The sequence below is a fragment of the Charadrius vociferus genome, unplaced genomic scaffold (genome assembly GCF_000708025.1).
Source record: "Charadrius vociferus isolate BGI_N301 unplaced genomic scaffold, ASM70802v2 scaffold195, whole genome shotgun sequence".
In the NCBI taxonomy this organism is placed as follows: domain Eukaryota; kingdom Metazoa; phylum Chordata; class Aves; order Charadriiformes; family Charadriidae; genus Charadrius; species Charadrius vociferus.
The window spans coordinates 4,264,013-4,291,629 of NW_009648539.1; the positions used below are offsets into that span (position 1 = coordinate 4,264,013).

General features: G+C 41.7%; 1 protein-coding gene across 1 annotated transcript in view; it reads right to left on the reverse strand.

Moving 5' to 3' along the window:
* Nucleotides 1–214: 214 nt before the first annotated feature.
* GABBR2 (gamma-aminobutyric acid (GABA) B receptor, 2) overlaps nt 215–27,617 on the reverse strand; it is a 480,368-nt gene continuing 452,965 nt past the window's right edge. Inside the window, exons 15-19 of the mRNA XM_009885919.1 lie at nt 25,919–26,143; nt 19,391–19,573; nt 16,781–16,910; nt 7,542–7,659; nt 215–929 (exon numbers count right to left, since the gene is read on the reverse strand). Of these exons, the coding sequence (XP_009884221.1) occupies nt 764–929; nt 7,542–7,659; nt 16,781–16,910; nt 19,391–19,573; nt 25,919–26,143 (822 nt within the window). The 3' untranslated portion in view covers nt 215–763. The remainder of the gene's footprint in view (nt 930–7,541; nt 7,660–16,780; nt 16,911–19,390; nt 19,574–25,918; nt 26,144–27,617) is intronic.

The following is a 27,617-nucleotide window of genomic DNA, read 5'->3' on the forward strand; positions in this document are numbered from 1 at the left end:
CAGAAACTTTGCTCAAATGACGCTGCAGATGGTCAGCAGTCACTACCATCATCCCTGGAGGAGGGTGAAGCGCTCCGCTTCCAACCAGCAGCTCTCCAGCTGGTGACAACTCGGAGCTGGAGCTTCAGCCTCTGCTTGGGTTTCACGTACAGCTGCAAATTAGAGGTGACCCTGCTCACAGCACTGCAGAGTCTCAATGACACCCGAGGAATCATTTCTCACAACCCTCCTTTCCTGTCGAACATCGTCCCTGAAATGAAAACAAGCAAGACTAACCAGTGCAGAATGTTTCCAGCAATTTAACACAACTCTTGTAAAAATGAGTGTATCTATTTCAATAAATATGGTATAGCTCAACCATTGTATTTTCCTTACATGGATACAGTATAGAATTGCATGTTCTCAGCAGCCACATAAAGCTCAGTGACGTTTGAGTGGTTTTTTTTTTCCTAGTGTCTTTTTTGCAAGATCCGTATTTCCCAGCCTTCTTGTTGCGAGTAGAAATTTGGGAAGAAATGTTTTTCAGTGACTTCTACGTGAAGAAATAAAAACTCCATGAATAAGGCTACAGATCAAACTCCTTGCGTCCTCCTCCTTTGCCTTCCCACACGAGTCACACGGGTACTCCTGTGATGACGGCCACAGCAGTAGCTCCTCTGCGGTAAGAGCCAATGTTATATGTTTGTAGCAGAGTTCTAGGTCAGATGTTTAGTCCAGTCATTGAGTACTTAAAAGCAGTTCAGGAAGCACTGATCTCCCTTGCCTACAGCCCCGAAACCATCACTCGGAAGGAGGGCGGCACGTGTCTGTGCCGAGGACTGGCGCTGGGGCTTACGCAGGGACTGGCACAGCTAGCGTCAACTCCTCCTATGGATGGCAAGTAGGCATGGTGAAGAATGGGCAGCTGCAAAGACAGCCGACGCTGTATGCTGCGAGAGAGACGGAGAGAGAGAGGAGCATTAGCCAACAAGAAAACGCGATGCATTACACGCTTGATATGTTTGCAGGTTGCTGCATGGATATTTTCCGTGCCTGCTGCTGCGATAGAGAGGGTTAATGCCAAGAGCATCACACTCGCTGCTGCTGAGCTTCGCCACCCCGGTGTTATTCCCCCTTGGGGAATTTTTCTGACAGGCTAGACATGACAAAAGAATCTAAGGGTGCGTTCTCAGCATCCCACAGCCGTCTGAAATTCCCAGGCACTTTCAGAGCAATTGTGAGACTGCTGATATGGGAAAAAGTTAAGTGTGCAATGAGGGCATATGGCTTAGCAACCCCCCCGCGATGTATTGCACACAGAGCCCCGGCTAACTGCACAGGCGTGCGCCAGGGCACAGGCTGAGTTTTAAGCCACGCACCAATTAGAACAAGGATGTTAGAATTAGGGATGGCATTTTTGCAACTCCAGCGAAGGCAAACACAGGTGCCTGGAGGGAGAGAACTCGGACTGACGGCTTTTTCCAAGTAGTTCCTCTTTGTACTTTAGGTCTGTGCTTTTGAGGTGCGGGATGCTCTCAAGTTCCCGCAGTCAGTGCTGTGGGACCGAGGAGTTGGCACTCTAAAAGCAGTCTAACCAACCGCCCACATAAAAATTCAGTAGTTAGGAACCCAACATTCTGTGTTCAATTTTCCGAGCAGATTGACATCATGGTAACTGGTAGGGCTTTTTTGTTTTTTTTTTAATTTTTAATTTTTTTTTTAATGGGATACTAATCAGTGCTCATATATAGCCCAACTAACCCCTCTCCGTGGAGAGGACAGTGTCATGAGACAAGGGCTCTTCTACCCCCATGATGTGGATATACTATCACCTTTCACAAAACCAAAATCCAGTTGAGGTCAGTTAGTGCAAGAGATGTTTTCAGTGATTAAGATGTTATTGTACCAGGATTGCTTCTGCATTTGGAGACATTCACTCATGAAACACGGAGGGACTTTTTAAAGAGAAGACAGATGTCAAAGCGACAGAGCTGAACTGAAGACTGGCTTTTTGATTCCAGAAAAAAAAATGCCCATACAAAGCATTGTATCAGTACAATGGAATTTTAAATTTATATTTCCCTGTTATCTGACATAATGACTGTGTATAGACAGGCCTGTGTAAGAAGTGTACATTTGAAAGCTTGCCTTTGGACAGCCTTTCTGATTCAAAAATGACATTTCATTTCTTTTTTGCTTTGTGTTAGAAAGTGGAGACAGCTACCAAGGCATCCATTGCACTGCTCGGGGTCTGAGCAGTATAGCTTTCAAATTCAAACAGAAAGAAATGTAATGCTGCTTCTCTTTAGTTTCTTCACTACAAACTAAGGCTTGTTTATACAGAGACGTGGTGGAAATAGTTTTAGTCTGCCTAGCCGGCAAGATCTTTCTCATTTTTTTTTCCCCCACAAACTCCCTTTAAAAGTTTGATGCAATATTAATCCACAGTGTTGATCATTGTAGTGCTGGCAATGCACCCCTGGGATTAAACAAAATCCATTCATTGTTATTTTGCTGCTGTGCCCGACTCTTTCTGGTGCTATCAATGAAATCATGCCTTGTTCCCAAGGAGTGCAGAGGTGGCATGGCTCACTGCTTCCATGTGCTGAATCCTTATGAGCCTGACGCGGCGGATTGTCATTCTGTCTCTCCTTGCAGGGTCAAACGCAGAATTCCCCATGCTTATTTTCCCACCAGTGGAAATGCTTACTTTGTTCAACTGTTACAGACTTCTCATTAAAGCGCTTTTTGAAGCTATTCCAAGGGAATGCAGTTGCATAATCAAGTGAATGGGATTTTTTTTTCCCACCCATTTAAGTGTTAGCCATACCATGGACAAAGCATGTTTATTTGGCTATGCCAACAGTGGCTGCAGTGGGTGGCAAATTTTGCTTTAGCTGCACTTAAAGTTTACTTTCACGTGAAAACTTGGTTCCTGGAATTGGGGCGGAGGACTGTAGCCTGGGGACTTGCGCACAATTAAGACTTTAGACAAAACACTTAAGGCAAAAACAAAACAAACCAAAACAAAGCAAGTAACAAAATCCAAACAAAACTGTTATTTTCTCCTTAAGTGAAAGCAAATCTTGTACCTTGCCTCACTGTGTAGGCTTTTTTTTCCCTCCAATATTGGCGCTTTTCCCTCTCCTCCACCCCTGCTGCATTTTGTCAGTGCTTTTCAGGACCGTGGCATACAATTTGTTTCGAGTTATGCGTACAATATAGATATGGCAAAGCATGTGGTCAAGTATGTTGGGGAGGGAATGGTTAGCATTAGTGGTTTTCTACAACCGCTGAAGGAGATGGAAAGGAAAAGTGGTGCCACACAGAGAGCAGCCACTTCTCAGGGTACTGTGTTAGAACAGGGCATGTACCCTCAGCTCTGTACAGAAAAGCAATTTATTAGGGATAAATGAAATCAAATAAAAGCTTGACTTCCAATGCCAATGCACATAGGAACACGATGTAACGCACATGGGAATGCATGATGCTACAAAGGGGCAGAGGCATTTGAAAAGTAATTTGGTTCTGCTACACAAAACCACTGATGAGATCCATTGGTAATTGGGGAGACTGGAACAACTGCTGCTACAGTCAAACATCTGAAGATCTGCAGGAGCATGTAAACTGTGTCTTAGCATTCAGGGGGCATTTCAGTTGATTCTTCAGCCCATTAATGTTGATTTTTAGCAACTGCCAGGAAGCTGGAGAAGTACTAAGAGACTATAATAAAGCAAGATGTTGTACTAGCAAGTAAACTAACCATTCTAAATCCACCTTATTTTAACAACAGATTTGAGTAGGATCATAGATAGACTAGTAAGAACTGCTGTCAGTGAAGAAACTGAATACAGGAGGCGTGTTCGTGCCAAGGCATATGGCTGTAATGCAATAATAGAGTCATAACCAACCTTTTTTGATGAGAATTTTTGTTTACTAAAATTGACATAACTGGCTCCAGCAGGGTGTTTGATTGTCTTTTAAATGCTGCTAAAAGCGGAGCTTTAGCTCAAAAAATGTCAAGGTAGTTTCTATTATAAGGGTGACACAGCGATTAGCTGCTTCGAAGGTCACAAAAATGACCACATATAGGAAATACTAGTCTATTAAAATGGCAGATTTTAGTGGGGTCCTGCAGAAATCTATCATCACCTTTACTCAGAGATTTGGAAGACTGGTACATATTATTGCTGTTAAAATGAGAACAGTATAAATTTTAACAGTGCCAAAAACTAATTCACCAAATGTAGGTCACTAGTGAGATGGGACAACATGCAGGAATGAAGGTGCACAGAAGAACGTCTTTAAGGGTCACGGAAGATATTCCACTGAATGTATTCGTGTGTCCATCGTGCAGATAAGGTGACTGATGGGATCTTTAGATAAGTAAGCAGGTCACTATCCAGCTGGAATATAAATAGTATCCTGATTAATATCTCAGCACACTGCACTGATAAAACTGGTACTAAAGTACCGTGTCCAGATAAGGTACACCAATCTTCTCCATCAGGTCACACACCCAAGGAAGAGGAAGGAGTTGACTTTGCATGAGCTACACCCCGGCCTACTGGGAAATGAATTACTATATCTATGCTGAACTGGTTCAGGCTGCTCTCTGGACCTGAGATGAACTGGCATGCTGCAGCTTCCATCCCTGCAGCTCAGCTCCCCCCAAACAGGGCTTCTGAATACCAGACTGTGCCTGAGCATCACCTGGGAAAGTGAAAGCTGATGCAATTCTGCTAGGGAATATGCTAATAAGCACCACAGAAAACCAAAGAGCAGGGCTTGAGCCTCCGCACCAGCACTGCTTTGTCTACTGTAGGAAGTGTTAATTTACACTGTGTAGCCAGCGTGAGCAGGAGAGAAAGCAGCCAGCACCTACTTTTTGCACCTCGTGTCTGATGGTCTGACTGGGTATGGCAAATTTTATGTGACATTGTGGATAACCTACTGGGTCCTGCCCCACAGGAAAGGGAGTAAGGAGCAAAGGGAACCATGAACCACCTACACTCGTGCTTTAAGGCTGTTCTAGTCATACAGACTGCATTTTCCTTAGGTGCAGAGTTTTAAATCTGAGCCAAGCACAAAACAAATGTTTTTCACATTCTGATTGGGGTGCTATAAACAACACTCCAGAAACAAATGTGCAACAACTTCCTGCGCTACTGAGCCTGAAGTGCACGCATACTGCCATGCCTTCGCTTTAGACGCAACTGTAGGATGAGGGATCACACTTGCAGTTAGTCAAATGTAGCACTCGTGGTAAAAAAGAATGAAAAAAACCCAAGTCAAACTCTTTCATGAACTCTACAAGAACTTTCATACTGGAAGATGTCAGCTCTCCAGAGTGCTGTCAGTAACAGGAAGCTGGGATGCTTCTTTTTGCTATAGCTGATGAAGAGTTAAAATTTCTGCAGGCAAATCATTATCTTAATGTCCTCCTTCCATAGGTTTGTGTCAAAAAGGAAATATTGTTCATACTAATGTCTTTGAGATTTCTGTTCTTGAATAATAAATAGGTTCAACAGACTATGTGACTACCTCTTTATCAGATGCCCTGTGTGTGCAGTAAAATGAGAAAGAGACGGCACAAGCTACATCTTGTCTTTACCTTTTTTTTTTTTTTTTTTTTTACAGAAATGATATATTTAATAACCATGGAAGACCAGAAGTGCTGCCAGGCAAGTTGAAAGAAAGTGCATGCATGAGGAGAGAGATTCTTAAAGGGCACAAAATTTGGAAAGAGGCAATCTCTTGTCAAAGAGATGGAATCACAAAACCCTAGTTTTGAAGACAGCTATGTTTCTCCTGTCTGGCAGGTCCACTGTGCCTGGGTGGTGTGGCTCTGGTACCCAAATTGCCAACCCAAATGTCTCAGGGGAGACATAGACCCTTGGACCCAGCACAATCACAGCTGTACAAGTGCTGAATGACACTGTTTTGATTTAGCAGGACTTTATTAATTGCTTTCCATAAATGTCAGTGGCTGTTCAGATTTGTACTGACCTGCTCTTTAAGACCTTTAAGAAATCTCCGTCTTCTCATCAGTTACCGCTAGCCTAGAGGAGGTTCTGCCATCACCAAATGTTGTTTTTTGGGTTTTTTTCCGTATTGAATCTGTATTGCAGAACTGGATTATCTGAGTGTCTGTGTTTTTCTTAGCATCCCTCTTAATGTAAGGGGGCCACGTGCGGATGAGGATGCATGCACACTACATTACTTCTGACAAATGGTGCTGGAAAAAGACAGACCTCTAATAGCTGTCCATTAAACCACCCTGCTGACCCCATAAAGTCACAAGAGCTTCCTCAGCGAGAGCCCTGCTTTTGTGAAATAACCAGATATTTCAGCTACTGGGGGCTTTTTTTTGGTGCATACCTGTGCATGTGTGTGTGGATTAGCTCCTGTGCAGGTTCGGGTTGTTTTTTTTTTTTTTTTAGTGCAAGGACAGAGCTAGAAATCCATGTGTTTTCCTGCAGTAGGTAGTACAAGGCAGTAACTGCTATCTGAAATCAGGTTTGCTGTCACTGATGTAACATGTGACTCAGTCTAGTAATTTATTTAATTTATTCTGGTTTTAAATAAGCTTTTAAGTTGCCCGTGTACAAAACACAGTCTGACAGCTATTAGCTCAGATCCTGACGAAGTGATGCCTGTGTAACTAGGCTGCTGTGGGGAAATGACTGATCCAGGGACAAACAGGCACGGCGCTTCCCTGAGCTCTGGGCCCACGGCAGGCCCTGCTGAGCTGGTAGAGGGGACTACGTGAGTTTCTTGTATAGGTTCCTGGAGAGAAAAGCTGATACCACCATGTGCTTTGTGCCATCCTCTCCGTGTAACCTCAGCATTGTTTCTAAGGGAAACTATTTGGTGAAGGCTTTCCTATGCCAAAACTCAGGTCCAGCTGCTATGGTAACATCGAAAAGCCCTAAGACTGTTTTTATGTCTCAGCTAGCTTAAGATCGAAAGAGAACAAAATGGCTATGTGCACCTTGAACCCCTCTGGCTGGTGCGTGGAAGGACTTGGACTGCTGACAACAGTCGTAACACGTGTGCAGATACGTACATCCCCTTCTCTCCGTAATATACATTGAGCACAGCTTGTCCTGTAACTCTCTACAGAAACTTTAGACATCATGTTATGGGTGTTTCTGACAAGAAAAAAGAAGTTTGCCTTTGGGGCACCTTAGGATCTAGTGCCCCTGATATCCTCTAAATCTGGTGGGGAAGGTGAGCTGGTGGCAGGGAGGCATCACAGTACAACATTGCTGCCCACTGGTACTTCAGGAGGTGCCATTCACATCTGTTGCTGACAGTCCAGGCTCTCTCTGTAGCAGGGCTTGGCTGAAAAGGTTTACAGTCAAGGTCTTCCCATAAAAATGCGTGAAAGAGAAAGATGGGGTTTGTAACAATTTAAATTAACATTTTATCAGCAAGGCAGCTGGTGTCCAGGATGGAATTTGTCTAAAACAGTAGAAAGCATGCACACACAAGCACATGCATACCCATGAGAGCAGGGGTGCCTTCTTCTCTACCAATATCTAATGGTGTATACTTACTGTTCTGGAGAGTTGATGTCTTCTATAGGATCTTTGCTTGTTCTGGAAGGGTCTGATGAGCCCCATTGTGCTGGTGGATTTTGATCAAGATGATTTTTCAAAATGGCTTTCTCACCATCTAGATGGATAACACATTCAATTTTACTTTACTGTGACAAAGTGACCACTTTAAAATTGTTTCTTTTTAAAATATCTGGGATGTTCATAGCACCACAAAGTAAACTCTTTCTGCATATATTCCAACACACTCTCAGGTTTCCCTGTGAGTCTTTGGTACTCTGATGCTTTCGGTGATTTGCTCCTTCATAGGAACAACCATGAGGAAACAGAAAAGCAATAAAACCTCTTTTGTTCTTCCTTGGCTTCCCCCCCACCTTTGAAAAAAATACACAAACAAAACCTTGTAGCCCACCTCTATGTAGCCCTATCATGCTCTCTTACCTAGTCTTAGGCTGTGTAAAGAATTAATGTAACTTCACCACCATATTATCGCACTCAAAACCTGTTACCTTTTCATATGAATAAAAACTCTTATTTAAGTCTTCTCCTAGAAAAACTACAATCTCATTGATGTATGAAACCTTGGTACTCTTGCAATCACATAAGCAATTCAGTGCTGTCATTTAACTATCTGCTATCATTCAGCACGGAAATATGATTCGTATCAGTTGCACTGGTCCATAGGCTGTCTGCAGGAAGGACAGCTAATGATTTCATTAAGCTGTCTCCCGCCGCTCTCTTTTCTGCATAGTGACAGCGTAGAAGATCATCATTTTCCCTGCAGGTAGCTTCAGCTGAGTCCCCTGGGAGTCCCGGGAGTCCCTGGCTAGCTGTGCTGAAGCCTGTGGCATCGGTCCCCCTGAGAAACACGGATGAACACAGCCATTTTAAGAAGGCTGCCTTCACCAGGGATCCTTTCTGTTCCTGCCTGCTTTGCCAAAGTCTCCTGCTGCGTTAAGCCAAATAAAGTCACATGGAAAACATCTGAGTAATGAGGACAGCGCACAGTTTTCATAAATAATTACAGAGCAGCTCCAAATCCATCACCGGCAGTTGTTTGCCACACACACAGAGAAACAGTGATTGCTGCAGGCGTTAAGGCAGCATGGAAGAGAACTCGAAGGTAAAAACTGGAAAAGGACACTGGAGGATTTGAGTGCAAAAATGGGTACGAGGGGGAAAAGCAGGAAAATATTGAAGAGAAAATGAAAATAGCATGAAAAACGCACATATTGAAGGCTTAAGATGCTTTTCTGTTCTACTAACGCTCAGAAGCCCCAAATAATGCTCAGGTCCCGACACGGTAGGAATATATTTGTTATCAATGAGCACTGATGGGACAAAACAAGCAGCAGAAACAAAAAGTGAGGAAAGAAGCTGGAAGCAGAAACAGGAATGTTTTGAGGGCAAACTCCAACATGTATAATTGCCCTCCCAGCCCAGTCATCCCTGGCATTATTTTGTAGCAGTCACTCTCTGCTGTGAAAAATATAACAAGCAAGTTTGAAAGAAGTGAATAAGGTGAGGATGCAAAAATGAGCCGACATGGGGATCACTACAGCTCAGAAAAGCAGAGGAGAAGATTTTTCACTTATGTTGCATGGAAGAGAAGGGTCTGGGTGAGAAAGGAGGCGACCAGAACACATGAAGCCGCTTCTGTTGGGGCAAGAAAATGTCAGTAAAAGAGAGCTAAGGAATTCAGTTGTAGCAAGAAGAGTGCTTAAAAGGAAGATATGACAGGATTCGGTGATGGTTTAGATGTGAAAAGAGAACAGCAGAGTCAGATCTGACAGTGACTAAGATAGGCAGTGAAGTCTATCATCTCAGGACAGCCTGAAGTTTGCTGGTGTGGCATTTGCTGTCACAAGAGTTCAGTTTTTATTTTCCATATATCGCATTTCTATGTATATTGAGCTTGACATTTGCATAAAAGCCTTGTGATGTCTATAAGCAGACACATAGGAAAGACACTTTTTACTTCCATGATTAAAATGAATGTTCAGTCCTGAGCTGATCTAAGCTGACAATGAAAACTGCTGACTTTATGATATAGAGAGAAGTTAAAATTTGAGTAATCCTTGTAATTGGGGATGGAAAAGGTCTATTATTTAACTATTTTAAGGTCCCAACTCCTTTAGCCAAGATAAGCAATTTAACCTTTTACAAAGCCACTGAAGATACAATTCTTCATCTAATAACTAGAACATGCAACTGTTGGGCTTTGGGAGTATGTGATTTCATATATTAATCTGTGTTGTATGCCCCAAAAGGGGTTTCTTGTGCTTTCAGTTGTGCTGTGAGAGAGAGAAAGAGAGAGAAGGAGGTGGTCCCTGTCAAAAAGGTGGGGGATTTAGTTTCAAGTAGAGCAGAAATCATATATTCTCTGCCTACTCACCCCTCATCACCAACTGCCCATATATCACTGTGTGTTATTCTTAATAGACCCTTTTCTACCACTCTTGCAGACGAATCTCTCTTAATACACTGCATAAATTTCTGTATACAAGATTACCCTATACAAATTTTAATGTAAATGTATACGGTACAGACAAAATACACATAAAACTGCCATAATGTTGAGATTTTTTAATTTTTCCTTTCCTTCTTTCAAAATACAAAAAAAGTTGAGTAATTCTTATTTGTTAAGCTTTTTGGGAGAGGTGTTGTTAGATTTTTATTCTGCAGCTATGGAAACCAGATTTTATTTTTTTTTCCCCATTTACCTTTCATTTAAATGATGAAGAGCAAGATTCTCACTTAGTCATATGCTTCCAGGAGCTGGAGCTTAAAGAAAAAACACTATCACCATATGCACTTAAAAAACTTAAGGATGAAGGAAACTGCTTTTGTGTTATTTGAACAACTGAAAGAAAATAAATTAAGGGTAACAGTAAACATTTGAGTTCCCAGTTTCCGCTGGAAGGTGTAGCACTGCTTTTAGAACTTTCCCATCTTTTCTTCCTTTGTCTATTAAGTATGACACTTGAAAAATGCTCTTCATTCTCAGGATACTGTCTGCCACTGCAGATGCTACTGAATAAGTTGCACTGGGATGATCCGACTACCTGCAAAATTGAATTTACATTAGCCAGAAGCACTTTCAAAGTAATTTTCACCTTCGTAGACCTCAAACCGGAACTCAGAACTCTCGATAAGTGATGCCTGAGCACTTTCCATTCAGAAAACTGCCGGGGAAAAAAAAAGACAAATAGATCTCAAGGGCATTGCACGGCACTCACTGATGGGTTCATTAGAAAACAAAACCCTCTGCTCAGTTGTCGGTGAGAGCCAGAAGGCTTTAGCTCAGGACCTTTGCCCACCTGCGGCAGAGAAACGGCTTCCAATGACAAAGCTCTGAGCTGCGAGATGGGGTGCTGGCTGCGGAGAGGCTCGGGGAGGAGGTCACTGCTCCCCGCTGCTCACCTCCCCTCTGCCAGGGGTGATGCTCGCTGCTGACCTGCCGTATGCATAACCCCTCCGCAACCCGGCGCTGTCAAAATTACCTGAGCTGACTTAAACGCATCCTGCATTTTAACGACTCCTGTTCAGCTGCAGGCAGAAAACACCAGGTGACTGCCACTACCGCAATTTCTTCCAAGATTTTAGGAACTGTATTTCTTTAACTAGAAGGTTGTTTTGTTGACGTTTGTACACTGCAGCTTTATTGAACATCTTCATCATTACGCTTTAGTGGCAATATTCCTCCGACGGCTTACAACTAGATGTGTTTTCTCTTTGCTAGAAAGCATATTTTATGCTCCACAAAGAAGCAAGTGTGGTTTAATAATGACTTATAAGAGCTGGTGGAGATAACCCTGCTGATTTACTGAAGAACTGTGGAAACTTTAAGGCTAAAGGTAGATTTAAAGAATCTACTGTAATTTCTCACAGTTCTGTTGTTTGGACTGTGAAACAAGACTAGCCAGTTTCTGCTTTTCATGTGAATAAGATGAAAAGAAAGTAAAACAAAAGGACAGATTAAAATGATCACATTGTCTGCTGGGTATATCAGAAAGAGTTGTCCCGAACTAAGCGCACAGGACCAGACAGTCTAAATCATGACTTCTGATGGTTATGTTTTGAAAGGAAGATTTTTCAAGAAGAAAAGCCAGCAAGATTCTCCTCTGATTTACACTACTTTAAATCAGAAGAAACTCCCTTTACTACAGAGTTATTTCAGTGCAAGGAAGGGCAGGCACTGAACCTCTGGCAGTTTGGTCTCCCCATTGAAATAGAAACAAGCTCCAGTTTCAGGACTGGAATCCATTTGCTAGGCTTCGTAGAAACTAGTATACATCTCTCCCTATATCTCTATGTACAAGGGATGTAATGAACTAGACACTTTCTTTAAAACAGCATTGCTTTAAAGGAGTTATTTCTGAACGCTTTGTCTTTGAATCTGTGGTTTCAATCTCAAGCTTAATGCTTGAGTCACGCTAACTTCATAGAAGTAATATTTCCCCCCTCTATCACAGAAGAACTCTGTTTTGCTTCGCATTTACGAGCAGCGTGCCTTTGAAATCTGTTTTTCTTTGAGCTGCTTTTACATGGGGAAAAACTAACACTAGGAAACATTGGAGTGGGGTGACAACTGACAGCATGTAGGCATAGCTGACATGCAAATGAATGCTCCCAGTCCATTTACAGCAATGAGTAAAGACTGTTTTCTGGCTCAAAACAGAAAAGCCTTCCTGAGCAAACTAGGGTGCCTGCAGAGAAAGAACTTGAAAAAAGGGTTTGTTCATAAGTGGGGACTATTGCAAGGCTGTCTCTTGCTTCTTACGGACTTTCCATAGCATGGCTGTCATTCATTAGTTCTCCTAATACGTGACTCTGAAACGTACTGCCAAAGGTAGAAATAAATGTAAATTATTCTGCAGGATTTCTTCTGAGTGTGGCTTTATATGAAACTCTTGAAATCTACAAATCACAGAATCACAGAGAATCACAGAATGGTCAGAGTTGGAAGGGCCCTCTGGAGATCATCTAGTCCAACCCCCCCCCGCCAGAGCAGGGTCACCTACAACAGGTTGCACAGGACAGCATCCAGGTGGGTTTTGAATGTCTCCAGAGTGGGAGACTCCACCCCCTCTCTGGGCAGCCTGTTCCAGTGCTCCACTGCCCTCAAAGTAAAGAAGTTCCTCCTCGTGAGGAGGAATCATTCATGTAGAAATAATTTTGTGTAATAAAATGTCAAATAGAGTAAGACCGTAAGATTCCAAGGGTAGCAAAATTATCCAGCCCCCCCCCACCACATAGTATCTTCCCTCTGTATTTTTCTCCTCAGTAACTTTTATCCCTGCAGGAACTTGCACGGTAGAAATAGCTTCTACCTTCACAAAGTCTCTCCTGTTTCTGGCACACTGGCTACATGGGTGGAAGGAGCCCTTTCAGGAAGCTCTGGCCCGTGCCGGCACCAGGGCATTTCTTCTCTGCAGCTGCGTGGCACAACCTTCCTCTTTACACAGCATCACAGGTACAAGCATTTGTCCTCCTTTTTTCCCAAATGTCAGCCTGGAAAACTCAGCTGCGTCTCCAGGCTTGGCTCTCCTTGCTGAACGGCGCTGCCAGTCACAGGCACTGCCCGAGCCAAGCGTGGGTCTCACCCATGGCCCATCCCAGCCCCAAACCCCAGACGTAACGCGGCTCTGTTGCTCCAGCAAGGCGACAAGATCCCACAAACAGCAAGCTGGGGGAGAAGCTAACGTGCCGTGCACAGAGCCAAGGTCTCCAGCAGACACAGTGACTCAAAATCACCCGAGGAATGTATCAACTGAAGTTAAGGGGATGCCCTTTCAGATTCTACTGGAGAAGCCATTTGAAGTCCCAGAGCCGTGACCTGTGGAGCACATTGAGAACTGCTTGACCACACAAAGCTGTCTAGCAGTGCAGACAAAAGCCTGCATTAAAAAAAAAAAAAGCATTAAAACCGTAAACTACAAACCACATTTCCTAACTGCTTTTCTGACATAGCCAATTGCTGTAGATGTCTCAGGGACATTACGCGTTTGTGAACAAGGGATGAGTGTCTCGGATAATATCTCTCTTTAAATGAGACGTACTGCATTGAAACGGGCTGTATAGAAGGAATCCCTGTGCCAGCAAAGAGCTCTTGGGCTACACCAGGAGCTCTTGTTGTTAATAACTAACAAGGAATTCCAAAGTTATGAAACTTTGCCAGAGGTCAGGCAGTTATGGGAGTGCACAGCTGTGTCTATCAATTTTGGCTAAAGTAATTTAACTTTTGGATCCTAAATCCATCTTTGATGTAAATGAGGGTGATGGGGAAGGCAGTGAAGAATCCAATAACCTCCTTTGACACTTGGCTATAGGAGTTAGGAATTTTAAGTCTGGACAAGTTACACATCAGAAACCTACTGAAGTGTAGTATGACATTAAAGTTTAATTAGGACTTGTTCAAGATGCATTGCATAAGTCCTGTGTTATTATCTGTTCTCTGAAGTGCAGTGCCCTGAATTTGTGTAATAGCAATGGGGATATGCTACACAGCATTCTCTATGTGAACTCCTTCAGAACAGCAAGGTATTTTGTAAAGAATATTGACGTAGGATTCAGCCACGTCCACAATGCAAACGTGGCAAGTGATCTGCTATGATTTTTAGCTCCAAGTCAGCTGCTATTTTTAGCATCTCTCTTCACTGTCCTACTCCCTCTCTCAGCTCACATTTTTTACAGGGTCCAAGGTAGGCACAACCCTTGGCATCACCTTAAAAACAACATCGGACTGGCTTGCCCAGTTGCACGGTGGAGGTGAGAGACGTGGTCACTTCTAGGTCATGCTAAGAAATTATTTACAATTCTGAAGCTTCCCTCAAGCACCATCAGGGACGCATAATTTCAAGGTTCTGCACTTCCATTTACAGAAAGTTACATGAAATACATAGCTACAGAAAGCATAGTTATGTCAGTCATTTAGCTTTCCTGTAGCCGTAAGGGCCAGAATTCTTTTAAGTACCATTTAAGTGATATCTCTTCGCATCTGCTCAGAAGCAGCAGTGACTCAGCAGCATGAATTCTCCAAAGCCTTGTTATTCTGATTGGAATGGCAAATCTGAATTAAGCACACAGGTTGACTATTGGAAATGGATGCAGTAAGAGAAATACAGAGGAGATTCAGACATGGAGCTAAGGGACAGGGAAACAGAAAACAAGAGGCAGAAGAAACAGAAATGGAGGGACAGAAAAAAGCTAGCGAGGGTTGTTGAACATGGTGGCTCAGAGCCTGGAAGTATGAATATTTGATGTCACTCGAGTCAGGATCAGGATACTTCATAACACTCATGTTTGGGGCATTCACCACCGTGTGTGGGACCAAGCTCCAAACACCTGCTGCAAATTGGGATCCAGGTCTTCCTAGTTCCCATGTGAATGGATGCTCTAACCTATTCAATATAAAGACAGCCAAGGGAAAACATGCTGCTTTTCCTTCCTCTCTGTTTTACACAGAGCTTTATGTGGTAGGTCCATTCAGAAAACTGTCTCTAGCAACTTCAATATGCAGAACAATATCTACCCTGTAAATCCCAGTAGTACATAGTTCCAAGCTACTCTGTACATCAAGGCTCTGTACATGCAGGTGATTTTAAACATGTACCCCACAGCGGAAATGTAGAAGTTAGGGAACTGTACTGGGGGAAAGTTAGGAACACAATCTGGAATGCTGGTGCTTAAAGCAGCAGTTAGGCATCGCTGTCTTTTGTAGATATAGCCACAAGTAAGTGCAGAAAGGTTATATTTTCTCCTTGATTTCTTTGCCAGCATCCCACTGCTAATGGAGTGCAACCTGCTGTGGGAAGCATCCCATCCTAAATTTATACCTAGCGTATCTCTTGAGAATCGTTTTTATTTCTCAGACCCAAACTCAGATGGGCATTTGGCACAATGTAATGTATCTTTTCTGCTTGAAATGTTATTCATGATTTATCATTTTTCCTGCAGCATCTGACATGAGTGGAACATTCTATGTGTTCCTTTCACACACTTGGTAAAACTGCCTCATCCCACTCACTGATGTTAGTTCTTGCTGCTGATCTCAGCCCAATAATCACACGCCTCCAGCAGCTATTTACGTTTTCCTTTTCCTCCTTTCCCCCCTTCTGTTTTTTAATTTTAAAAAGGACACTGGGAACTCTATGGAGCTCTTTTCTTTTTTCTTTTTTTTTTTTTTTTTTGCCACAAGTTACACAACCGACTGTATACCCAGGCTAAAACAAAAAAGCACATGAAAAGGTAATTTTATCCAACCATAATTTCAGTATACTTCAAAAGCATATATGAACTGCTGCTGTTGTTCTGAACTTGTTCTTCAACAACTATATTTACAGGAGTAGCTTCTGTTCCACTTAACCAAGCTTATGCTGTCACATCACTAGGAAGCCTGAGCCTATCACAGCAACAAACATGCAGGTCTATGATGTCCCAACACCAGGCAACCAGTTTTTCACATACTATCATAATATTCAGCTGTACAAAGTCATTTGCCAAAAGTCACAAAGTACATCGATTCTAGAGTCAGAAATGGAAGCTGGGTGTCCTGGCTTCCACTTTATTGCACTATGCACCAGATCTTATTGCTTCCCAAAAGTGAAATAGCTTTAATGGAAGCTATTCTTTTGCATATATTTCTTCAGGGAGCGATGCAAGAGACACAGTAGAAACAACTTAGCAATATTACAGTAGTCATGAAATCCTTTTTTATCAGTTCCTAGGGAAGAATTTTCATACATGAGTGCCTTCAATTCTACATTTAGAGTCCAAATCAGCACTGAAATATTTACGTTTCCCTTCTACGTGCGTGATAGCAGTGTCCAAAAGCAGGATGTGAACGTCCCACTCCGATGAGCACATATTAAACTGGGCTTCCTACTGGTGAAGGCTGGTTCAATTAACTCTTGCAACATCTGAAACATTCTGTGACATTCCTCCCTCCGCGCAGCACAGAAAATTCGACTTCTGAACACAAGCATGCTTTTAAAAGTTTCCCACTTTACCAGGTGTATTATACACATAGGACACACAACAGAAGACATACGTACAGAGAAATAACTACTCAGTGGGTATCATATAGCTTTTTATGTGAATCTGAATGCTTTCCATAATGCAATCAAAATATTTAAAGCTCTACCTTACCAAGGTCTGAGTGCTCTGGAACCAATCCAATGAGATTGCTATTCAAATCTTGGTGGGTTAAGCCACTAATGGATTTTACTAATGCTCACCTTTGCTGTCTGTGAAGTTCCGTATACTAAGAATGTCATTAAGATCCTGATAGTGGTTCTGCTTAATGTATGTTGTTTTCTCAGGAGTGTCCTGAAGCTGCATTGTGACCTCTTCCAAGTCTTTGTCCAGCTGCAAAACAGAAAGAGTACGAATCCCTAAAAATTCAAGAGTCATTGCTTCAGGTATCTGCAGTAACTGCATAGCTTTGTATAATTAGACTTGAAGGCAGGTGGTAATGCAATTGCCACACTGTGCCAAATACAATTTTCTTATAGCACTACAACACTACCTCCAAAAGTCACGCTACAAGTAACAAACTCTGTTCAGCTGTGATATTGCACACAGGGCATGTGAGAAGAATAAGCTTCAGTTTAAGCAATTCCGGTGTACTGCTGAATAAGAAAGAAATGGGCCCAGTCTGGAAACCTCTCAACTATTTATTATTTATGCATACAAATGTGGCATACATACATATAACCACTATTTGAGTCAATCAAATTATTGAACATACAGGAGAATATGTGAACTATGGCATCAGGGGCATGTCCAGCCATGTGAGTGACTGCAGTCAACTCTACCGTGAACGTTTTTTTTCCTAAAGCTTATTTTTACTGCTTTTACCTTTCTTAGAGAGACAGACTACTGTTAGACTTTTGGTTTGTGTCTCTGTGTGTGTGAAATTGTGAAGAAAATCCAACTCATGGTTTTAAGTTTTGGGGCTGAGAATCTAGACTTCTATGATTTGAAAATTACCCTCGCGTTTTATATCTTTTGTGTCTTGTGTAATCTGATGTCTAGCACTAAACTGCCGCTCTAAGTATAACTTCCCAAGAGGGAAAAAATGGAAATAAGAGGAGGGGGAAGAAACAAAAATCCCAGTCCTCTCTCTCTCCCCAAAGCATCCTTTAAGACTAGAGGGAGAGAGAGAGAAGCACAGATGTTTTCTGACTGGAAGAGCCTCAGCAGACATATCGTGTTGGTGTACCGCTAGCCTTTCGCACCGAGCTGAACACAGGGTGCCTTCCCCAGAGGCTAACTTCTATGCGACTGGCTACGGCCCCAGCAGCAAATAGCCAGACACAATGGTGACTTGGGATGCTCTCTGTGAACAGTTGCCCAGGATATGGTGTCCAGAGTACGTCCCAATCACTACTGGCTTAACTGAATATTAAAAGTGATGAATTTAGATTTACGTTGTTTCCTTATAGAACTGGGACATAGCAACTCAAAGTAAATAAGCCAGAGATGTAGCTACTTGCCACAGTAGGACATGTTCCAAATCCCTGTGATGATTAAGCTCTTATTTGGACCTACTGGTTCTGGGTATTTATTTTCATTTATTTAAGCAAAGCCGAAAAAGAGCAGCAGGGCCCTCGTGCACTAATATGGCTCAATCGCCCTGACCAGCCTTACCTGTGATCACCACTATGAGCCTTGCAAGGCACAGGCTGAGATCTTGTGAGTTAGGAGGCTTAGTAGACAAAAATACAGCAGGATAAAGAAACAGAAATAGTCAGTAGCCAGTTGAGCCTTCATTAAAAATTGCAAGGCTTTCACAGGAAAGGGACCTGGCAAAGCTGAAGAACCAAATTTCTTTAACAAGGCAGTGATAACTTTTGCTTTTGGAGTCGTTGGCAGTCTGATGGTTAGTAAAGATCTGGGTGAAGAAATAATGGTTGGAGTAAAATACCTTTTCTTCAAGTTATAAGAATACTTCACAGACTAGGCAAGAACAGGTTAATTAATTTTTTTGTAAGATATTGATCAGTGTCCTGGTTTGAGGACTCCTTTCTGAAAAGGGGTAGAGGGGAGCATCTGTCATTCCCATCTCGGTTCCCCCATGTCCCCAGTAGCCGATTCGGCCTAAACCACGACAATCAGTTGTGGTTATCATCTCACAAAATGGGCAGTCTTCAAGGCTGATCTGTCATCATTTGAGGTCTCCTGAGCAAGGATGGACATAATTAAAACTATACATGTTATAGCTCTAATGGAATTCATCCACTGCATTTACTTAGCCTTTCTCTTGGTAGAGACTGAAGAAACTTCATGGCCTTTGTGCCAAAAGGCTCCGCTTACATGATCATAAAGGTCTTTTCTACCTTAAGAAAATATCTAATTCTGTTTCATGGCAGATGTAAAAATCTGCCTAGCAACTTTTTGAGCGAACTCTCAGAGAGGCTGAGAAATAACAGCAAGAGCAGTCTCTGAACTCAGCCATAAACAGGAACAAAGACAGCTCTTTAGTGCCCCCGGGGCTGCGGGTCTCTGTTATGCTCGCATGTAAAGGTTGAGCTTCTAAGCTATTGCTCTATGGTGCTCAGCACGTCCATGTGAAGCAGCAGGGTAATTTGACCGTTACAAATAAATAGGGGAAGTTTCATTTTAATTTACTGAGGCACATTTTCATTTTATCACACCTGCTAAGTATTCCCTGTATTAATTAGCTGTTCATATAAATCATCTGTTTCCTGCTATTTCAATATTTTCCTATGAGGAAAGCTATTTTTTTCATCTAAAAAGTAGTCAACATTTAAGCGGATTACACAATTGCAACAAAAAAATATTAAAAAAAAAATTGCCTGCACAGTATATACAATAAACAATACCTCTGTAATTTTCATTCTCAAACGGTGGTTCTCTGACTGCAATCCTTCTAGTCGAGATGTGCTGGCCTGATTGACGCTGGTGACTGATGTTGATGTTTTTGAATCTTCTTTCTTTTGATTTTGAGTGAACTGAAATCGTCTGTTCTGTGTGGCTGCATCTGGGTTTGTCCTCAGTGTGATGAGCTGAAAGGTTTAAAAGCCTTAAGAAGTCCTGTACATGGTTTTATTTTTGCAGCTCTTTCTTTTGTATCTCAAAATATTGAAAGGCAAACCAAGAGTTCCTTTCTGACTTTCAAGTACAAAATTCTGGAAAATGAGCTCTGCTTGCCATGTGCAGTACTTAAGACGCTCTCTGGATAACTTCGCAGAATAGGTTGAACCAAAATGATTTTGAAAAGAGAAGTGTTAAAAAAAATAGGACCCACTCATTTAAAATATATTTAACTGGATTTTAGTTATGTTAAAATATATTTTAATATTTCATCAAACATATTTTTCTCCTTCATTGATATTTTATACTTTCAAAGGATATATTCCTTCTTTAAGAAAAAAACAACCCACCAAGCCCTATCTTCCCAAGCACAGTTTCATCTGAAATTTCTCCTTTCCTACTGTTACAAGTAACACTCAAGCTGAGAGAGGCATGAAGCAGGAGTATTAACAGAAAGAACCCATGGGAGATTGCACTCTGGAGATAACAGAAACTTAATTAGGTTTTAGTGACCAAAAATAAACCAAATCTGTTCAAATAAATTAAATAAGCCACTTAAAAAAAGGTTAACCTTAAACATATTTAATTTAAGCAAATATAAGTAAGATTTAACACTCAGTGACAATGTGAAAATATCACCTCGACATGAGGAGAGAAAGCTACTAGCTGTTTGGCAAGGGGGAGAGAGCTTCTCAGATTACTCTAGAGAATACAGAATTTATGATTACTTGCCAAGCAGCGTACATATATATTTGTATACAGACAAAGCTGAAGGAGCTCCCTGCCCTGAGCGCATAGGTATGGCATCATAAATCCAAAGGTGTTGGGCTGCAAGAAGAGAGAAGGGGCCATCATTTTGTAAGCGCAGCACAGTCAGATTTTGTGGTATAGCCCCATTTTGGAATTGGTCCCACTTGTTCTTCAGAGCATGAAACTGTTCTGCAATTGCAGTGGCATGAAATAAAGGTCTAACTTCTGACAGAGACATCTGACTGATTGGACGTTGAAGCACTTGGTTCCTGACATGTGTTTACAAGTGTGCAGATCAGGGTGATGCTTGAAGACAATAAATTGCCTTTTTTTGAGGTGATAAGGGAGAGGGAGAAGGCTGAGCTACTCAGTGCCTTCTTCACCTTAATCTTTACTGCTAAAACTTGTCTTTAGAAATCCCAGACCCCTAAGGCCCCTAGAGCAATTGAACATAACAAGCTCATGCAACCTGGTGGTATGCCTGAGGACTAAGGGACGTGTCCGATGTCATTGTGGCCACTCTCAATTACCTTTGGAAGGTGATGTTGATTGTCAGAGGTTCCTGAAGAGTGAGAGAAAGGAAATGTCACAGCTGTATTCAAGAGAGGTGAGAAGGAGGATCTGGGGAAATACTGCCTGATCACCTTCACCTCAATCCATGGAAGGTGCTGCAGCAAATCCTCCTGGGAACCATTTCCAAATATATTAAGAGCAAGAAGATGATTAGAAGCAGTCATTGTTCATTTATGGAGGGGAAATCCTGTCTGACCAACCTGATAGCTTTCTTCAGTAAGATGGAAGAGATTTAGTGGCTGGTAGATGAAGGGAGAGAGTTCTTTTTCTTGACTTAAGCAAAGATTTCAACAGTGTCCCATAATGTCCTCACACTCAAACTGATGAAGTTGTGACTAGTTAAGTGGCCAGTGAGGTGTATTGAAAACTGGCTGATCTGCCAGGCTCACAGGATTGTGGAAGCTAGTCACCAGTGCTGTATCTCAGAGGTTCATGCAAGGACCAATACTGTTTAACACCTTTATTAGTGACCTGGATGGTGGGACAGAGCACACCCTCAGCAAGTTTGCAGATGATCCTCAACAAGGAGAAGGGGTTGATACACCAGGCAATTGTGCAGTCATTCAGTGGGATGTCAAGAGACTGGAGACCTGGGCCAACAGGAATCTCTTGAAGCTGAGCAAAGGGAAATACGAAGTCCTGCCTTCAGGGAGAAAGAAACGCCAAGCACCCATCCAAACAGGCCGAGGCGTATTTGGCTAGAAAGTAGCTTTTCAGTAAACGCACTGGGGATTGTGGTGGACACGAAGTGGAACATAAGCCAGCAGTACCCTGGGCCAATCAAGATGATCCTTCTTTTCTACTCAGCCCTGCTGAGAGCCCACCTGGAGTGTTGTCTCCACGTTTGGACTTCCCAGTACAAGAGAGACGTGGACATACTGAAGAAAGCCCAGTGAAGGGCCACAAATATGCTGAAAAGGATTGGAGCCTCTATGATACAAGCAGAGGCTGACAAGTCTTGAGATGGAAGAAACTGCGGGGGACATTATCCATGTGTATAAATATGTGATGGGAGATGGAGCCAGACTTCTCAGTGCTGTCCAACGAAAGGAAGGGAGGCACAAACTAAAAAACCAGGAAATTTCATTTAAATATCAGACAAAAACTTTTTTCTGTGGTGAGCGTGGTCAAATGTTGGCATAGATGCTCAGAGAGGTTGGGGAGTATTCATTCCTGGAGATAATCGAGACCCAACTGCTCAAGGCCCTGAGTAACCTGCTGTAGCTGAGTCTTCCTAGAGTCCCTGCCTCTCTTCTCCCCCATTTCTTTGATCCTAATTAGGCTGGTTGTAATGACTGGTGTGTCTAACTCCCAGACCAAAAACTGCATTAAAATGAAGTTAAAGGTGAAGAACGGTAATTACACGGCTTCTTAAATTAGCAGGCAAAAGTGTTACAAGATAAAAGCTCTTCAATTTGATGTGGTCTAAGTTCAAACTGAATATAAAATAGAAGTATAGCCATCCATCAATTGACTCATCTTCATCTGTGAGTTTATAGCTAAAGAGTGGATGTTTTGCTACAAGGGCATGTGCTCTCATGAATTCATTCACATGGTGTGGATTAGATGGAAAAGTCCGTGGGCAATGTTGTTGGCTCATGCTGTACAAGGGATGAGGTTAGATGAGCTTTTTTCTTTTTTTCTGGCCATAAAGTCAGTGGAACTTGTGTCTTGCTGCCTCACATCTGTGCAGTTTCAATTTCAACAGAGTCAACGCTAAATATCTACATATCCACCTGAGTATCTACAAAAAGTAGATATTGCAAAATAGACAAAAAGTGCTACCAACACAGAAGATTAATATTTTTAATCCTGGCCCCCTGGAACTGATTTTGCCTTGCCGCTTTACGGGAAACTGGATCAGAATTAATGTGTTAATGCCAGTGCAGCCCATGATGGTATGAACTCGGGGGGTGACTAGAAGTGAGCATAGTGTTCCGTCTCAAAAGGGGTGGACCAAAAAAAACAGAAGGACAAAGAAGTTTGATAAACATGGATAAATGTGGGAAAATTACTTCATGAAGAGAGAATACATATTAGGAATGCTTCTTTTAAAGAAGTGATGAGTATGCTGAAAAATACTATAGATGTGTTGGCCGTTAAAAAGACAATTAGACATAGCAGTTAACTTCTAACAGGAAAAATATACATAATGTGTGCTTGAATTCTGCAGATCACTTCTACAAGATACCCTTGAACCCAGATCTGTAACAGTTCTGTAAATGTTTGGACATTTTTTGATCAGATAACAAGAAGTAGGGTGCAGCATAATGGATATCATTATTTGTATTTGAGGAAACCTTTAAATGGAGAGAGCGATGAACGTTTTTTCCCTGATCTGTCTCTACTATGGGATTTTCCTCATGTTTTTCTGAGGCACTTGGCACTGAATGAAATAGCAGTGGATGAGGTGGGCATTTAACTGGAGGAGTACAGTAATTGCCGTGTTATGAGTAAATAAGATTAGTAGAGCTGGCAAGAAATAAGGGGAAAATGTCAAGTTTCATTCCCTAGTTCTCCTACATCGTTGATTAGTTGCCTATTCAGATTCATAAAAGGGCTGTGGGGCAAAATTGAACTCCAGCGCTGTTGATCCAGGACAGTGCTGAAGATTAGTTAAAAGGAATGTATTTTAGTCTGCATAGCATAGAAATAGAAGCACTCACCTGGCCCAAAACCATGTTAGTACTTGCATCTGTTTGGCCATAGTTTAATAAATGAAAAAGTCCAAGTATTCATTATCATCTCCTGCACTTGATGAGCCACAGGCTTTAGTATTTCACCAGCAAACTTCCTATGTCACCAAAATTGTACTAATTGTCTACACATTTGTAAAGGGGAGAGATTTGTTGTCTGTCTCACACTGACATCTTACATAGATGTACAAACTGGTGGTGTCAGATCTAATCTTCTGCGGGGTCCAGACAGGCTATTGTGAAACCTGTGCTGGAGCAGGCTGCAGGACAGAGCGCTTGCCGGCCGTCCCACTGTGACTGTGGCACAGCACGGTGAGAAGAAATGTAGGGCAAAATATAAGAGCGCAAGAAGAAGAACTCTCCAGCTGTGAAAGCACTCGCATGGGCATTGGAAGTGCTCCATTCCAGCTCCCACTTCAAACTCTTTTTTTTGTACTTTATCCAATGACCATTTTTAATGCGAAATAGCTAAGCATTGGGAAACCTGACAATACACGGAATGAGATTAAATGCTACATGCTAGAAGGTTACGGTTCATGTTTGTACTTTGAGTAGAAAGAACTGAGAGGAAAAATGAGGACAGGGTAATTGGGGTTTAAAAGAAGAGCAGATGAAGGGGTTAAAAAGGAAACAGAAAAGTCATTTCAGAGCCTGTGGCAGCAGAAAAGAAGGGTGGGCAAAGGAGCATGAAAGCAAAGGGGCAGAAGAGCATGTCACAGCATTAATAATATTTTCTCTTTGAAGAGAGTTCTGACATTCTGTGGAGGTATTTTTGGCATCAGAGTTTTAATATGTATTTTCATACAGCTTACACACTTAAATCTTGCAGTATTTCGAAGTACTCTCCATTGCTGTGTTTGTGAATGTTTCTTTAACTTAGGATGAAGTTGTGATTCTTCCCTACGATCCAGAATAAAAAATATAACTATATATGTCTGTACAGTTGTTTTTTTTTTAAAAATTTGAGAAATGAATTGCAGAACTTGTAAAGACATCCTGGTTAGCTGGTCCTGGAGAATGAATTACTTTGCTTTTTTGCAGATAAGATGTCAGCTTCCATTGCTAGTCTGTGCCTCTGAATTCTTTCAGAGGGAATACGTTGAGATAAATTTATTAGCTTGTTCCTTTTATACATTTAGTTCTTGGTCCCCCTGTTAGAACCGTCACTGGGAATGACACTTATCACTAGAACCTATTCCCTATAATTTGCTTAATACATGTATTGAACATGGATCAGCAGAGTCACAAACTTTTTATCACAACTCATTTGAAAAACCTAAAAACAGATTCCAGAGGTGAAAGGCCCTGCATCTTGACTCTTGCCTTGCGTATGTTTCAGACATCCAACTGCATACACATCTGATTTGGGGTGATGATAAGCTAGGTTTAGGCAATGCACTTAAAATGAACACAACCCTGCATTTTACTTGAAAATATCAAATACCTTCTCTAGAACTCAAGGCTTTGGTCGAGTAAGGTTACGTAGAAACCGCTTTTCCTTTCATTTAATATCTGTCACATTCATGTCTAAGGCTTAACTCTGCAAGTGAAATGATCAAGTTCCAGCCCTTTGTGGGTAAGTGTCTTCTCAGTTCTTCCAACAATGCACGACAAACACATCCCAGAGCCCAAAAGAGCAAAAAGAAATGAAAGCATATGCCTCCCAGTCTCTGCCTCACTTAGATCATTAATAGTCCTGTTAATAAACATATCTTCAGTGTCAGCATTTGTAGTGTACATGCAGTTTTCCTCTGAAGTACTGATAAAGCCTATTGTACCGCCATACTTTATTACCTTAGAGGTTTCAGCACAGTTGACCTTGCAGCATGCCAGTGAACTAAAAATGTGTTACAGTTTTGTAGGTATAGAAGCAGAGATCCTGATTATCGTGCTTAGGGTACATCAGAAACGTGGCAGAGTAGACAACTGGACTTGTCCCCCACTGAATCCCCACTTACCACCTTTTCCAAAAAGTTCCTACAAGTTGGAAATGGAGACTATTCCATTGAAATTACAGAAAACAACCTTTGTTTCCTCAGTCACAGATTCAGTAAAGGTGTAGGCCTTAGAAACGCATGTATTCACACTCCTGTAACTTTGCATATTCCACTTTCTCCAAAATCTCATGAAGATTTGTTCTTCCTTTCAGGATCCAGAGGCAAGATATTAAAGATGGGCTTGGTTTAGAATTCACACACATCCCCTGTACTTGAAAAGGCAATGAACTTTTACATATTAAATCACAATTACAAAACAAGGAAAAAAACATCCAGATGCATGCTAAACAAATTCACCTACCTTAGGTACAAACACAAGGCAGAGAGTAATGGTGCTGCAGAATATTATGACTAAAGCAACGATGCAGAACTGCACATTGGGTTGGTCCCGAGTAAGGAATGAAACAGCAGCACCGATAATGCACATTATCCCCACGTTGTATACACTCATTCCGATGTACTTGCTATCATTCAAAGCAGGACTGCTAACATTTCGTGTTTCCCAGGCTAGGAAACACCCAAATAACTGAAATGGTAAAAGAAGGAAAAAACATGATAATTATAAGAGGAATTGGCTGACATCCAGAAAAAGCATTAATTTTAAACTGATATGTTTTCTAACTCGACAAATATAGGTGATATTACAATACAGAGGTGTACACCTATCTTTTACCCAATATCTAATTACCTCTGTGATTTGTTTTGCTCACTAGGACAGATTTCTGCTCTCACAAGAAAAATGTGAAATTTCAAATTAGTCGAGATGGGAACAAATTCCTCTAAATGCTATGGCTACCCTTATTTTATACTTTCAGTAATTTTTAAAGACAGCTCTTTCTGTTTGTTTTCAAAGATTCCAGGAAAGATATCTGCATTGTTCTTTTAGCTATTTTTAGAAGTTGTTCTCAATATAGTCTTATCAATCCAGTCATTCATTGTATGATTATCACCTACATTAATAAACAGCAGTGCCAAGATGTGTCCCATGGGAGAAAAATATACAATGTAGAAAGTGTCACCCTAGTTGTTCAGACTGCAATTATAATGTCTTTTATTATAGTGGGAGTTGGTAATGGCCTTTCAATTGCAGTTGTCTAATGATTTCTGGCATAAAACATTTTTGTGGCAATTTTTGTTTGCTTTTTTCTTTGGTGTATTTTTAAGTTTTAGCCCCTTTGTTATTTGCAATATGCTTTTGCAATTCAGCAGGGTAAAATCTTTAGTGTAAGGAAACCATCTTCATCCCTTGAAACTTAATTAGATTTTCTACAACATGAACTGCTGCAAATGAGTATTTTCTTTCTCTTGCCCTCCTCAGAGAAATTCTGGCAAGGCAGTAAAACCATAAATAAACTCAAGACCTTGTAAACAGGTAACCCAGCCTACAGTCTAGGCCAAGCCCAGTAAGAGTGCATGGTCCCCTGGGAAGAATGGCAGACAGCAGATGGTATCGGAGGGAGTGAACGGACAGAGAGAGGAACCATCACTAAGACCCAACACAAGGTTTCTGTGCTTTCTAGCTTTTTCTGATCACACTGGAGAGACAGACAAGAAGGAGAAAGAAAAAAGGTATCCTCCCATTCACCTTGGTACCCTTCCTCCCAGACCATCACATTTGTCCACTGGCATATCATGGAGATAATCTTATCTCCATACAACTGCAACCCATGTGGTGATCCAGGAAATTAAAGGTCTATGATGATGCCATTTGGGGATTAATTGCAGTTGTCTAGTAAAAATTTACTTTCTGCTTTTTTCCTGTGGGGAAAAAATATTAAACATTTCAAAGGCAAATAACCCAGACTAGAAGAACATTATTTGGTTGCCAGTCAAGCACAAGAGAGTTGGGAAATGACAGTTTTGCCCTCACGTGCTTTCAACCGTAGTAACTGGACATTAATAACTGCAAATTTCATAGAATCATGGAATCATAGAATGGTTTAGGTTGGAAGGGACCTTGAAGATCATTGAGTTCCAACCCCCCTGCCATAGACAGGGAC